The sequence below is a fragment of the Armigeres subalbatus genome, chromosome 2, assembly GCF_024139115.2.
Source record: "Armigeres subalbatus isolate Guangzhou_Male chromosome 2, GZ_Asu_2, whole genome shotgun sequence".
In the NCBI taxonomy this organism is placed as follows: Eukaryota; Metazoa; Arthropoda; class Insecta; order Diptera; family Culicidae; genus Armigeres; species Armigeres subalbatus.
The window spans coordinates 359,448,612-359,463,431 of record NC_085140.1 but is presented as its reverse complement, the minus strand read 5'-3'; the positions used below and the strand labels follow the sequence as shown (position 1 = coordinate 359,463,431).

At 41.0% G+C, this 14,820-nt stretch overlaps 1 protein-coding gene across 1 annotated transcript; it reads left to right on the top strand.

The window, feature by feature from the left end:
- The first annotated feature begins 9,429 nt into the window (after positions 1-9,429).
- On the top strand, positions 9,430-10,212 carry LOC134212987 (endocuticle structural glycoprotein SgAbd-2-like). Its single transcript, XM_062691404.1, has 3 exons — positions 9,430-9,587; positions 9,657-9,848; positions 9,911-10,212. Exons 1-3 carry the CDS (start codon positions 9,579-9,581, stop codon positions 10,085-10,087), a joined length of 378 nt encoding a protein of 125 aa, XP_062547388.1. The 5' UTR covers positions 9,430-9,578; the 3' UTR covers positions 10,088-10,212.
- The last annotated feature ends 4,608 nt before the right edge of the window (positions 10,213-14,820 follow it).

The following is a 14,820-nucleotide window of genomic DNA, read 5'->3' as shown; positions in this document are numbered from 1 at the left end:
CAAGAAAGGCAAAACAGTTACACCGTCTAATGTTATGATAGAAAATTTACACTAGTAGACGACAGATGACGCTGCCAAAAGTTTCTCGAATTTCCTATGTTCGAATTTTGACTTTCGGACAATTTCATAGTACTATGAAACTGAACGAAGAGCATACTTACGCCTAAATGCGTGCAAATACGAGCATCTTTATAGTGCGATGAAACTGTTAATGGGAAGCCACAGATAAAATATTCATAGATGCAAGGCATTTTCATAACACATTATTGTTCTATGTGACTATGTCTCATCACTTTTAATATTATCTATTTTTGCAATTTGCAATTATTATGAAATTCAATAGTGATCAACAGCGTTTTAGTCTCTGTCGGATGCAACTTGTTGCAAGAAAATCGGTTAAGAGTTTCTATGTGAAAATTTGGCTAATGTTTTTATGGCATTTCATTGCACACACACGCACACACATACACACACACATACGCACACACGGACAGACAGACATTTGTTCAGCTCATCGAGCTGAGTCGAATGGTATATAACACTATGGGTCTCCGGGACTTTTATCAAAAGTTAGAGTTTGGGGTGAAATGATAGCCTTTCGGTACAACTTAGTTGTACGAGAAAGGCAAAAAGGTCACAGTTTTGAAACAATATTCATCCTAATTTTTAAACCAATTTTTGTATTTCAAAGACGTGACATGTGTTTTCCAAACAAATGGTTGATAAAAGCGGAATAAAAGATAGAAGCCACCTCGGATTAAGCGTCGGGAGGAGAGACTCGGACGTTGAGACGTTCATTGAATAACTTGGAACTCGGGCAGCGGATGTTCCGGAAAGGTGGCAGCGTAGAAAGGCAGTGGATGACATTCAAGAATGTCTTTATCGAAGCAACCGAAAATAACCTGGGTGAAGTAGATTATAGATGCAACCTGGCGGTAAATTGAAGAGTGTTGAGAAGCAAAGGCAGCCTTTAAATAATCGAATGTTTTTGGTGAAGCCCATCTTTGTCACACTCACTTCGTACATATTCATACTCGGCTGAACATTGACAATTTTCGAGCAAATATCAGTCAGTGAGTATTTATTTAGATTTCGTAAACTAATAAATTACTGTAAAACTGAACACTTGTATGATGATTTTAACAATTATTAGCATAGATATGACCAAGATGAATACACAACTAGGTGTTTCAATGTGCCCAATTTATGGACGAGAAGAAGGCGGGGGTGAAAAATTCATTTTCGATGCAAATCATAAACAAACCAGCTGGCTCTCCCATACTAAAATCTAAGACGGCTGAATCGTAAATTAGGCAAATTGGAACACCTAGTGGTGTATTCATCTTGGATCTGACCCCGAAGTTAAACTGAGGGACAATTTTAGTGCCAAAAGTCAACAAAATCAAGGCCAATTATGTTTTCTTTAAACGCAGTGACCATTATTAGTATCAATCAAATGAATGAATATGTGAAGAAGAAAACTGAGTAAGTCATTCTATGTTTTGAATAGTCATGCGACGTTTGTCAATATTCGGCCCGAAGTCGCTTCGTGAAGGTGAATGTTTTATGCTCTGGCTACGATAGTCCGGGCAGGGACCAGAACAACCAAGTACGAGTCTTGTCAATGGTATTTATTCGGCTGTAGTGAAGGAAGTTAAACGCAGGGTGGAGCAAGGATGATTCCGAGGTTGCCGGTGAAAGAAGCGATTGGTCAGTTACTCACCGATCCAACCGATCAGCTGAAATGTTGGTTCGAGCACTTCGAGTAACTTCTTCAAGTTTGAGCGCCTAACCAACCATTAACTTCTCGGCATGAGCCGCCAAAGGTGCAACGTATTACGCGCGTCAACTCCAAACCTCCATCCGTTACTGTGCATTGTTCTCAAAGTTCTGTGCAAAGTTATTCCAAATAGGATACAGCAGAAAATAGACACGACTCTCCGATGACAGCAGGCAGAATTCCGCCCTGGAAGATCACGTGTGGACTATATTGTCACGCTCCGTATCATCCTGTCCCGCTATTTGATTCAAAGTCTCAAGTTGGTTCTTGTGGTAACGCAAAGGTAAACATGGTTTTCAAATAGCAAAAACCGCCTACATTATTGCATTATGATGTAGCAACAATTGCGGGGCACCGGTTCTGATGTTGCTTTTCAACTTGTTTTACACATGCGAAAAAAAATATGGTCCCCAACGCAAAAAGAGCGAAACCGAAGCGTTTTGTCATATGGCTTCTCGGTAGGGGTCGATTCTATGTTTTTGCACTGGTATAAAAGTTTGATAAACTTTTTTTCATGGCTTTTTATGATTCGAAGAGGTTTTAACCTCTCTTTTATCGTATGCCGGAAGAACGTCAAGCGAAGATAATATTTAGTAGAGAACCCGGAAGAGGCCGCAGGCTTCGTTGAAGGCCGCGAACACGATGACTTTTTGCAGTTGAAGAGGACCTGAGGGCGCTCAATGTTCAGGGCGACTGGAAGAGATTGGCCCAGGATCGAGTCCAGTGGAGAAGGATACTTCATTCGGCGTAGGTTCATGGAAGAGCTGTAGCCCATCAAGTATCAAGTAAGTACATGCTCTTTGTGATACTTAGCATAGAATGCGCTCACAGAACATGTTCCGGGTTATTCAAGCCATCTCTGGAGTAAGGCATTAAGGTCTACACTCGTAGCCATGGGTCTATCGACTTGTTTCAAAACTGATCCATGCTCTTTGTGCTCGTTGAAATCGAATGTGATCATTGCATATGTTATGCGCTATCCAAGAAATCTCTCGGATAAGTCCTCAGCCATCCAAGAAATCCTTGGAGCAAAGCTATAGGGTCTACACGCGTATCCGAAGGTCTATCAACTGGGTTCAAAAGTGGTGAATGCCTTTTGTGGTCCTTGGAAAATATTACGATCACAACATATGTACTGCGTTGTCCAAGAAATCTCTGGAGCAAGGCCTTAAGTTCTATAACCGTAACCATTGATCTATCGACTGGTTTCAAAAGTTGCATATGTTCCTTGAGATCTTTGGAATGAAATGTGATCACTACATATGTTCTGCGCAATCCAAGAAATCTCTCGGATAGGGTCTCAATCATACAAGAAATCCCTGGAGAAAGGCATAAGGGTATATACGCGTAACCACTGTTTGTGGTCCTTAGAATAAAATGTGATCACAACATGTGTTCTGCGTTATCCAAGAAATCTCAGAAGTAAGGCCTTAGAGTCTACACGCGTAACCAGGGGTCTATCGACAGTTTTCAAAAGTGATAAATGCTCTTTGTGGTCTTTAGAATAAATGCTGATCTCTACATATGTTCTGTGCTATCCAAGAAATCTCTGGAGTAAGGCCCTAGGATCTACACACGTTAGAACAGAATGTGACCTTGCCATTTATTGGACGAATCAGAAAATATTCCTTGAACACATTTGTTCCAAATACCACAACAAAAATCTTCCATATTTGAAGCAAGCTGGTAGATCTTCAGTTCAGATTCTTCAAGAAAATTGTTGGTTTGCTGTTGTTTTTATTTTCATTGAAGCCGCAAGAACTAGCGCATTCTGTGTTACAAAACAGTTCCACATATGACATAACACATATGTAGTTAGTCACACCACAGCTGCTGTAACTTACTGAAAAGCAAGTGGTGGGGCCTGGGGAATAGTACATACAACAGGTCAATAGACCTTTGGCTACGCGTGTAGACCATAACGCTTTACTCCAGAGATTACTTGGATAATGCGGAACATACGTTGTGATCACATTCTATTTCAAGGACCACAAACAGTATGCACCATTTTCGAAACCATTCGATACACCTTTGGTTACTCGTGTAGACCTTAAGGCCTTACCACAGACAAACAGACATAATACATGGAACATTAGGCTATTAAATTCATCGTCACATGAAATCTAACGGCATCTATTGTTTACTCTGACTTGGGCAAATCACAAACCAGGTGTCGCTAGTGAGCAAACGTCAATCTCGAACAAAATCTACGCACGCGCCCAAAGTAATGGATTGACGAACTAACAAATATTTGGATTGGTGAGTAAATCACTGTACGATGAAATATTCTCGATTGTTATGTCTGTTTGTCTGTGGCCTTACATCAGAAAATACTTGGATAGCACATACTATATGCTGAGATCAAAATCTATTTTAAGGACCACAAAATTTTTGTACCTTTCTTTAAGGATTTCTTGGATATCGCAGAACATATGTAACGATGTGTCACTTTCGAACCTATTTGATAGATCTTTGGGTACGCGTGTAGACTCCAAGGCCTTACTTCAGAGGTTAATTGGATAACGCAGGACATTATGTAGTGATTACATTCTATTCTAAGGATCACAAAGAGCATGTACCAATTTTGAAAAAAAAAATCCATAGACCTTTCGCTGCGCGTGACGTTAAGACCATGAGGCCTTACTAAAGAGATTTCTTGGATGATCAGAAACATATACTATGAACCCATTCTATGCTAAGTACCGTTAAGAGCATGTACCGTATTTGAATTTGGACGATAGACCTTTGGTTACGCCAGCAGACCAGAAGATTTTACTCCACGGATTTTTGTATGACTGAGGTCTTTCTCCAGATATTTCATGAATAATGCAGCACAAATTTTGTGATCACATTTTATTCCAAGGACCACAAATTGTTTGTACAACTTTTGTACCTAGTCGATGGACCTTTGGTTACGACTCTAACGACTCTAACGCCTTACTTCTGAAATTTCTTGGATAACGTAGACCATATGCAGTCATCACATTATATTCTAAGGACCGCATAGAGCATGTGCCACTTTTGAACCCAGTCGACAAACCTTTGGTTACGCGCGTGGACTCTAAGGTCTTACTTCTGAAATTTCGTTGTTCGTTATCTATTGAGAACGATTTCTGCAAACCTTGACTGACTATGCAGCAATTGAGGAATACAGTTTAACAGCTCAACTTTAGGTAATTATTGATATGAATTAATTCGTCTTGCTAATCTCCAGGTTGTCAAAAAAATGATGGTTGACTGAAACTGTGGTTTCCGTGGTTTGTCCTAATTTTTTAAACGTAAATTTTGTCTACGTAGGTTTTATGATCTACAAAAATTGTTACTTGGAATCAGAAACCTCAAAGTTAATATAACGAAGGAACTACTAAGCTATGACGTGGAAGAAGGAAAGAAGGTAAAACTAAGGGTACAAATGTCTAAGCTTCTGAGAATCACAGCGATATAGCCTGGAACAGGTTGGAATGAACACTGTTAAACATTTCGGTTACGACCAATCCAATTAGTATAGAACTGATTGGTGTTCCTACTATCTTGCAGAACGCCTGAACGGCGGATGGCTATTTGACGATATTGAAATTGAAGGAACATGATTCCAACCAGCAGAACAGCCGAAAAGACAAACACGTTATCTTCCTATCTGAAGAATATTATTCTTACGATATCTGATTGATTCCATCAATAATACCATCACCATAAATCAGCGGCCAATAAAAATGTTAATACCAAGGTAAGTGACTCTAACAAAATCATACGTCCTGTAAGAACGAAATGTCTGCTTGAAGCGATGTTCGAAGTATATTTCAATATTATGCGTTCTCTTCGAAACTCGCAGATATGGTCTGCTTGCAACCGCATGAAGCTTTATTTCCGAAAAGTTGCATAATAAACCTATTTTTAGCCTCGTTTTTGGCGATCAACCAAATTTCTGACGCCAAAGAATGCAGGAAAGCCGTCAAAAGTTCATCTAGAACGATATGTTATCAGCCTGTTTTGGAAACAAGAAATGGATGGCTTGAATGGGGCACGCTGCCGCCACTCTGAATCGTAGATGAGCATAGTAGCTCATAACAACTGTGATGATCAACGCGTCGCATAGTGCTTTGAATGAGTTAAACCGCGGTAAAAAAAATCATTAACACATGTTCTAAGTTAATATATGTTGTTTTACTTAATAATGTGTTGAAAATGAAAGATTTTTATTGACATGATTTAAGAAAAAATCTCTGGGTGTACCAAAGATTGATCAGTTAACATTTTCACCAACTATTGAAAACCCATGAGGAATACATGAGCGTTTAACAATTGGTGACGATTTTTTTAATTTAGCAAATTAACGTTTTAGTTGGAGATCGTTCAATAATGACATCACATGGTTTAGGGAGAAGGGAGTCTAAGATTTTGTGGCAGTACATGTACTAGGTACACAAAAAAGCGTGATAGAGGGGGGAGGGGGGGTCTAGAAATATCAAAAAGTGAAGGACGTCATAGTTGAATCACCCCTTGTAGAGTTTATTTTTTTATGAAAACTATTGTGATGAGAAAATTATTTTGAGCTTTTTAGTGGAATGTCTTCACTTGTCATAAGACGAGTTTATACAATCCCATTTAATTCCACCACTTAATTGTATCTTGACAGATACGTATTTCGACCTCAACAGTAAGGCCGTCTTCAGTGTCTTGCCTTACTGTTGAGGTCGAAATACGTATCTGTCAAGATACAATTAAGTGGCGGAATTCAATGGGATTGTATAAACTCGTCTTATGACAGGTGAAAACTATTGTGTTCGGTTATTATTTATTTGGGTTTCAACAGTTGAAATATGATGTTATTTAAACAACTCAAGTTTTTGGTCATAGTTTTTATCCTGGTCTTGCTATCATCATCATCGCCGACATGGCTTCCATAGACAGGGGCAAAACATACTTTTGCATATAAACAATAAAGACGGATCCATAGAAAAATGAAAAACGATCCATAACTAACATCTGAATGTTCCTTAAAATGCTACCATAAATCCATAAAATAGTTCAGGAGATTCCATAAAGAATAATTTTTTGATCCATAACTAAGCTAAAATTTAGCAATTAAAAGGGAAATATGTTCCATTAACATGGTCAAGAAAAACATTTCAATTTTTGCTATTTTCCCATAAACACATGACAAATGATCCATAGATCTTTGGAAAATGATCCACAAAAAACTATATTTTGATCCATAAAACTTCAAATTTGCGCATTTTTTATGTGATGATGATGATCCATAATTTCAGTAATATGATCCATAATTTTAGTCATATGATCCATAATTCTGGCCATTTGATCCATAACTTTGTTCAAATGATCCATAGTTTTGGTGATATGATCCATAAACTTTGATAAATGATCCATAGATTTTATAAAATGTGTGGATCAATTAATATAGTTTCATTGGCCTTCTTTCCAAACATTATGGATCACAATATCAAAATTATGGATCATATGACCAAAATTATGGATCATATTACTAAAATTATGGATCATCAACACGATAAAAAATGCGCAAATTTGAAATTTTATGGATCAAAATATAGTTTTTATGGATCATTTTTCAAAGTTTTATGGATCATAAAAATATCCTTTATGGAATCTCCCAAACTATTTTATGGATTTATGGTAGCGTTTTATGAAACATTAAGATGTTATTTATGGATCGTTTTTCATTTTTTTATGGATCGTTTTTGTACATTGACCGGTGCAAAGTAAGGGCTGCCATAGACAGTCACTAAAGCTCTAAACTTAATTTCCCCTCTCGAGCTTTGGAAAATCTCGAAGGCTAAGAGAGCCAGCTCGAACCGTACCAGTAGTACAGACAATCTGTCGAATAGTGCATTGTGTCATAACAAACGACTGTTTTCTGTTTAGATTTTTACCTATAGGATGAAGTACTGTGCGCCCAAGCGGTAGAGGAAGAAAACGTTGACACCCAAATGACTGGATATGGTGATTTGTCTCGCCTTACGACTAGATAGACGAATATTCTAAAATGTGAAATTTATGCAAACCATTTGAGGTGAATACGGACGTTCCGTTGTTGTCTAGGATGTCGCGACTGTTTCTATTCATGTGTAGAACTACCCATGTGGAAATTTATGCGTTTCGCATTCGTTCAGAGGATGATCCATAGTTGACTGTTGGATTGATATGAAGCGAGTGGTATCACGTTCACAGCTTAGAATTTTCTTTTCAACTTCTAAGTGAAGTTATTTTTACTGTCACCTCTACTACCACCTTAATGAGTATTACCATGAATTTTTGTATTGTATGGCAGAGGCACCAGGGCCCTCCTTAGCCTAGTGGTAAGATGCGCGGCTACAAAGCAAGACTATGCTGAGGGTGGCTGGGTTCGATTCCCGGTGCCGGTCTAGACAATTTTCGGATTGGAAATTGTCTCGACTTCCCTGGGCATAAAAGTATCATCGTGTTAGCCTCATGATATACGAATGCAAAAATGATGCCTTTGCTTAGAAACCTCGCAGTTAATAACTGTGGAGATGCCAAAAGCTGCTTCCACACTGATATTCTCCCCTCCCCCTTCATACGGGAGCTTGGCAGAAGGAAGGTCGTGTGATATGTGCCATCACAAATATTGCCCTCCGCTCGCTTTCAAATCGACTTCTATAAAAACATTCTTCATGCCTGCCGTATCCTAACGGAACTATCAATTCTATACTTTCGCCTCTAATTCTATCATGAACATGATACGTCTAAGTTTGGAAGATGATATTAGCATTTCCATATCATTGTAAATCGTTTAACTTCACGTAGAAGTAACACATACAAAATCATTAATTTAGTCTCACTTATTAATTTATTCAATTTTATTGTTTCTGAAGATCTCAATCAGCTAAAATCAAATCGCGTGAAAAAACTTGGTGTATTCTCAAATTCACTTGTTCAAAGTGATTCAGATTCAAGCTTTTAACAGACGATTCCCCTTTTTCTTCAAGTTCCGATTCAGCTATCATAACGTCCGCTGAGGGAGCATGTCCTTCTTAAATAGGAAGATTTGTGCCTTCGTGTTCATTGTCTTGTCTTTAGTAAAGCGTTTGACACTACTTACTCTGAAATAAGCTGATCGATTAGTTCAAGATGGACTTAACAAAAGTACACTTAATACTAAGGACTAAAAGTGACGTCACCGTGCAATCAAAACTTGAAATGAGTTCCCTGGAGAACAGACTAACTATAACTACTTAAAAATTGCGTAGAATTTTATTATAATTAATTAGCAACATTGGTATTATTGTTTACTTTCGTTTAGTAGCATATACTTTGAAAAATGTTAATTGGTTATTTGTTCTATTATGATATGCAGTTAATAAATATAAAATGACATCTCTTTTCAAATGATCCAATATAAGCTTAATTGATCTATTAGGTAGCTTAATCTTTGATTATCTTATCACGCGCAAACCATCCTCAGCATCCAAAATTCTTTGGCAAAGCTATCTTCTAATATTTCTTCTTTTTTTGTTATTTCCTTCCAACGCTGATTTGCGTCCAGTTTTATCTCGAAAACAAAGCTGTTCTAACGTCACCGTGGGTGAGCTGGTAAACAGGTGGACTATTGATTTGTCCTGCTAGAAGTTGCCTTTGTTGTGATTTCAAGTTCATCCATCCGGTTCACCCCGCGAACCCATCCAAAAACTCTCTGATATAAAAAGTCCGTTTTTGGGAAATTATTAGTTAGATAAGCTAGACACAACGGGCCGAAAACAGTGATCCATTGAACATCCGCTGAAAGGGGTATCTTACGAAGATGAAGCAAGTGTGTGATTATTCAAAATGAGCGGAGTGATGGAAGTGTTTTACAAAATGGGATTTCTTATCATTGTAGATCATTTGTGTGCTGGTTGTTGGTTTGGTCTGTGCTGTGTTTGCCGAAAGTGACCAGGAAGCCACCGTGGTAAAGCACGATGCTGAAGTGAATGTTGATGGATCCTATCAATTTGCGTACGAAACCTCCAATGGAATCCAACATGAAGAACAGGGTCAATTGAAAAAGCTCGGAGAAGAAGAACAGGCTGTGGTAGTGCTCACGATAGCAGTTAGTGAGGTGTTCAAGTCCTGATGTAGTTTTGATATTCACAGGTTGCTGAAGGTCGCTTCTCTTACACCGATCCTGAAGGAAACAAAATCTCGGTGCAGTACGTAGCTGACGAGAATGGATTCCAACCCCAGGGAGATCATCTGCCAACTCCTCCACCAATCCCGGAGGCGATCGAAAGGGCCCTACGACTGTTGGCTGAAAAGTCGCAGAAGAAGTAAATGCTCCAGTCCAGAAGAGTCTAATGTAGCCTAACCAAATTTGTGTTCAGAACACCTAGTCCATAGTATCGAAAAATATCCGCTTATGAACATTTACCGAATAAACAGAACATTCCTACAATCGAGTTCGTGACTTACTCGCCTGTTCAGCTCTTTCATTTCCTCATTTCTTTTTATTCACAACATTGCAAGTAACATCAACCTTTTCTTTCACCCATCAAACGAAAGTGAAAAATTCAATTCTTGAATGCGGAAAAGTGGATCAACATCTCCCGACACCAAACGAACCGGTGGAACAAGAACACAAAATAATCATCTCTCACGAAGTCGTAAGCTTTCCCTTTCATCTGTTCATCTTTCACGCCGTATGGCTTCGCTGCTCTCTCGCGATGGCCATGAACTTGACTTTAAAATGAAAGGCGCGCGCCGCTCGACCGGTTTGTGGTGGAGACTTTGTTTTAAGACTATTCGCTTCATCTATGGCGGTGATGCTGAAGACGATGAGCGTGGTCGATTGCGTAACTATACTTTGAACCGTGGGAGTAGCACCCAAGAAAAAGCGAGAGGTTTTTGGGTCGAGCAAAAACGTTCAAGGGTTAACAGTTATAATGTTGCTGGACAAGGTATACTTTTTACAGTCGAGTATCCGACTGCACGGTCTCCTTCAAAATAGGGAGCTTATGAGATTTCGGCTATTTGTGGGATGAATTAAAGTTAACTACTTAAAGATCATAATTCTTCTTAATTTTATTTCCACTTTAAAAAGAAGAAATTGTGATCTTATAATTAGGTATCTTCCGTTATGACACTCATTTTAAAATAATAAGATTGATAATGCTTATTTTAATATTAATGCAAAAAGTTATGAGATTTTAGAAATTTTGTTTATTGCTTTTCGTCATGTTGTACGAAGCTTGACTGTATAGTGTGAAATGCGAAGGTACTTTTGATACTGAGTAGTTTAACGATGGGTTAGGTCAGTTATATCTCATTTGAAGTAATACCGTTATAGTGAAACATTAGCGGTTTTTCTTTTTAGCGGTCTAATGCATTCTCGTTTTATAGATTTCGTTAGATAGATGGGCCGCGCACCTGTTTTAGTTTTGCAAAATGTAAAACGCTACGCCAATTAGAAAAAAAAAAGAAATAACTAGCATAGTACATGGGTCATAAAGTGTGATATGGATGTTAATACAATCACGGAATAGAACTTCACTTTTTTTTAACAATGTCAACATTTTAAAACACATTAGATTGATAAAATTAAAAACAAATAGAATAAAATTAGCCCTAATAATTATTTAATAAAAAGTATGTTTTAGTGCTCTTTGAATGGTCGTCAATGAGGTGCAAGATAAATAATAAATATTTTAACAGATAGCCTCAGGCTAAAAATCTCGCTTTTTCTTCTTATTGGCATTACATCCCCACACTGGAACAGAGCGGCCCCGCAGCTTAGTGTTCATTAAGCACTTCCACAGATATTAACTGCGTTGTTTCTAAGCCAAGTTACCATTTTTGCATTCGTATATCATGAGGCTAACACGATGATACTTTTATGCCCAGGGAAGTCGAGACAATTTCCAAACCGAAAATTGCCTAGACCGGCACCGGGTATCGAACCCAGCCACCCTCAGCATGGTCTTGCTTTGTAGCCACGCGTCTTACCGCACGGCTAAGGAGGGCCCCCGGCGGATACCGTGGTTAAATAAAAAACCCAGATTAATACACCTAGCGTTGGTGGTGCCTTTCTCGCATTTAGTTAAGACACCAACCTTATATGGGGTTTATATGGTCCGATGTACCATTTTCTTCATAACTTTTAAACGCAATGACCGATCGTTATAAAATTCAATAGTGATCAACAAGGCTTTGTCCCTGTCGAATGAAACTTGTTGCAAGAAAATCGGTTAAGGATTACTATACGAAAAGTTGTCTAATGTTTTTTATAGCTTTTGTGCACACTCATACACACACTCGCAAAAGGGCGCCGCCTACAAGAAGTTGGCGGAGAAAGTCCTAGGCGAGACGGTCAAGGTGAGGGCACTTACTACGGAGGTGAATCTAAGGGTTAAAGACCTGGACGAGATCACCGAAGTCGAAGAGCTCGTCACGGCACTGCGGCGACAGTGTGAAGTGGAGACGCCCACCGCAGCCGTTCGGCTACGGAAAGGTCCGGCAGGGACGCAGGTAGCATTGGTTCGGCTATCTGCAGCGGACGCCTCCAAGGTAGTCAAGTTAGGGAGCGTCAAGGTGGGATGGTCGGTATGCCCTGTGGGCATATACGAGCAACCCGAAGTTTGCTTCAAGTGCCTGGAACCGGGGCACAAGCAATGGGACTGCAAAGGCCCTGACAGAAGCTATCTCTGCCGACGCTGCGGATTGGAGGGACATAAGGCACAATGCTGCACGAACCCTCCCAATTGTTTGATTTGTTCCAGCAAAGCTGTGAACAGCAAGTACCGCATGGGGGGGTCGATGTGCCCGGCGTTTAATTATTATTATTATTATTTATTCAGACTAAGGCCGAAGTGGCCTGTGCGGTATATAAGAGTATTCTCCATTCGGCTCGGTTCATGGCTACACTTCGCCAGCCACGCAGTCTACGGAGGGTCCGCAAGTCATCTTCTACCTGATCGATCCACCGTGCCCGCTGCGCTCCTCGCCTTCTTGTGCCCGTCGGATCGTTGTCGAGAACCATTTTCACCGGGTTATTGTCCGACATTCTGGCTACGTGCCCGGCCCACCGCAGTCGTCCGATTTTGGCGGTGTGAACGATGGATGGTTCTCCCAACAGCTGATGCAACTCGTGGTTCATTCGCCTCCTCCACGTACCGTCCGCCATCTGCACCCCACCATAGATGGTACCCAGCACTTTCCTTTCGAAAACTCCGAGTGCGCGTTGGTCCTCTACGAGCATCGTCCAGGTCTCGTGTCCGTAGAGGACTACCGGTCTAATGAGCATTTTGTAGATTGTCAGTTTGGTACGGCGGCGAACTCTATTCGATCGGAGCGGAGCGTCTTGTGGAGTCCAAAGTATGTACGATTTCCAGCAACTATACGTCTCTGAATTTCTCTGCTGGTATCATTTTCGGCAGTCACCAGTGAGCCCAAGTACACAAATTCTCCTACCACCTCGATTTCGTCACCACCGATGCCAACTCGCGGTGGGTGGCTCACATTTTCTTCTCTTGAACCTCTTCCTATCATGTACTTCGTCTTCGACGTGTTGATGACTAGTCCGATCCGCTTGGCTTCCCTCTTCAGTCTGATGTAGGATTCCTCCATCTTCTCAAAGTTACGTGCCATAATATCTATGTCGTCGGCGAAGCCAAATAGCTGGCAGACACGAAAGACCATCACCTTGCCGTAACCCTCTGCGGGTTTCGAAGCGACTCGAGAATGCCCCTGAAACTCGAACTACGCACATTACCCGATCCATCGTCGCTTTGATCAACCGTGTCAGTTTATCCGAAATCCGTGTATGTGCATTAGCTGGCATAGCTGGTCCCGATCGATTGTATCATATGCGGCTTTGAAGTCGATGAATAGATGTGTGGGCACGTTGTATTCGCGGCACTTCTGCAGTAGTTGGCGAATGGCGAACACCTGGTCCGTGGTGGAGCGTTCCTTCATAAAACCCGCCTGGTACTGCCCCACGAACTCCCTTGCAATTGGTGCTAGTCGACGGCATATAATTTGGGAGAGTACCTTGTCGGCGGCGTTCAGCAATGTGATTGCGCGGTAGTTGCTACAATCCAGCTTATCGCCCTTTTGTAGATGGGACACACGACACCTTCCATCCACTCCTGCGGCAAAACTTCCTCCTCCCAAATCTTGGTAATAACTCAGTGCCGCACTCTAGCCAATGCCTCACCACCGTGTTTCAATAGATCTCTCTGGTAGTTGAGGTCAACCCCAGGGGCTTTGTTGTTCTTCAGCCGGCCAATCTCCTCCTGGATTTCCTAGAAATCCGGAACCGGTAGAATTATGTCCTGCGCGCGTTCCCCCAGGTCTATCACCATACCGCCATCTTCGTCTGCCACATCGCCATTCAGGTGCTCTTCGTAGTGCTGCCGCCACCTTTGGATCACCTCACGCTCGTTCGTAAGAAGGTTGCCGTTTATGTCCTTACACATATCAGGCTGTGGCACGTGGCCCTTACGTGAACGGTTCAACTTCTCTTAGAACATTCGTGTGTTATTAATGCGGTACAGTTGCTCCGTCTCTTCACGGTCTCGATCTTCCTGATGACGCTTTTTCCTCCGGAAATCGAGTTTTGTCTGTTCCGCGCCTGTTTATATCGTGCCTCGTTCGCCCTCGTGCAGTGTTGCAGAAATCTCGTCCATGCTGCATTCTTCTCTTCTACTAACTGCTCACATTCACCGTCATACCAGTCGTTTCTCTGATCCGGGGGCACCGTGCCAAGTGCAGCGGTTGCGGTGCTACCAATGGCGGATCGAATATCTCTCCAGCCATCTTCAAAAGACGCTGCGCCTAGCTGCTTTTCCGTTGGGAGTGCCACTTTCAGCTGCTGCGCGTATTCTTGGGCTAGTCTACCGTCTTATAGCCGCTCAATATTAAGCCACGGCGTCCGACTTCGACGCGTGTTGTACACCGTCGAGAGTTTTGAGCGCAGGCATACTGCAACGAGGTAGTGGTCGGATTCAATATTCGCACTGCGGTAAGTGCGGACGTTCGTGATGTCGGAGAAGAATTTACCGTCGATTAGA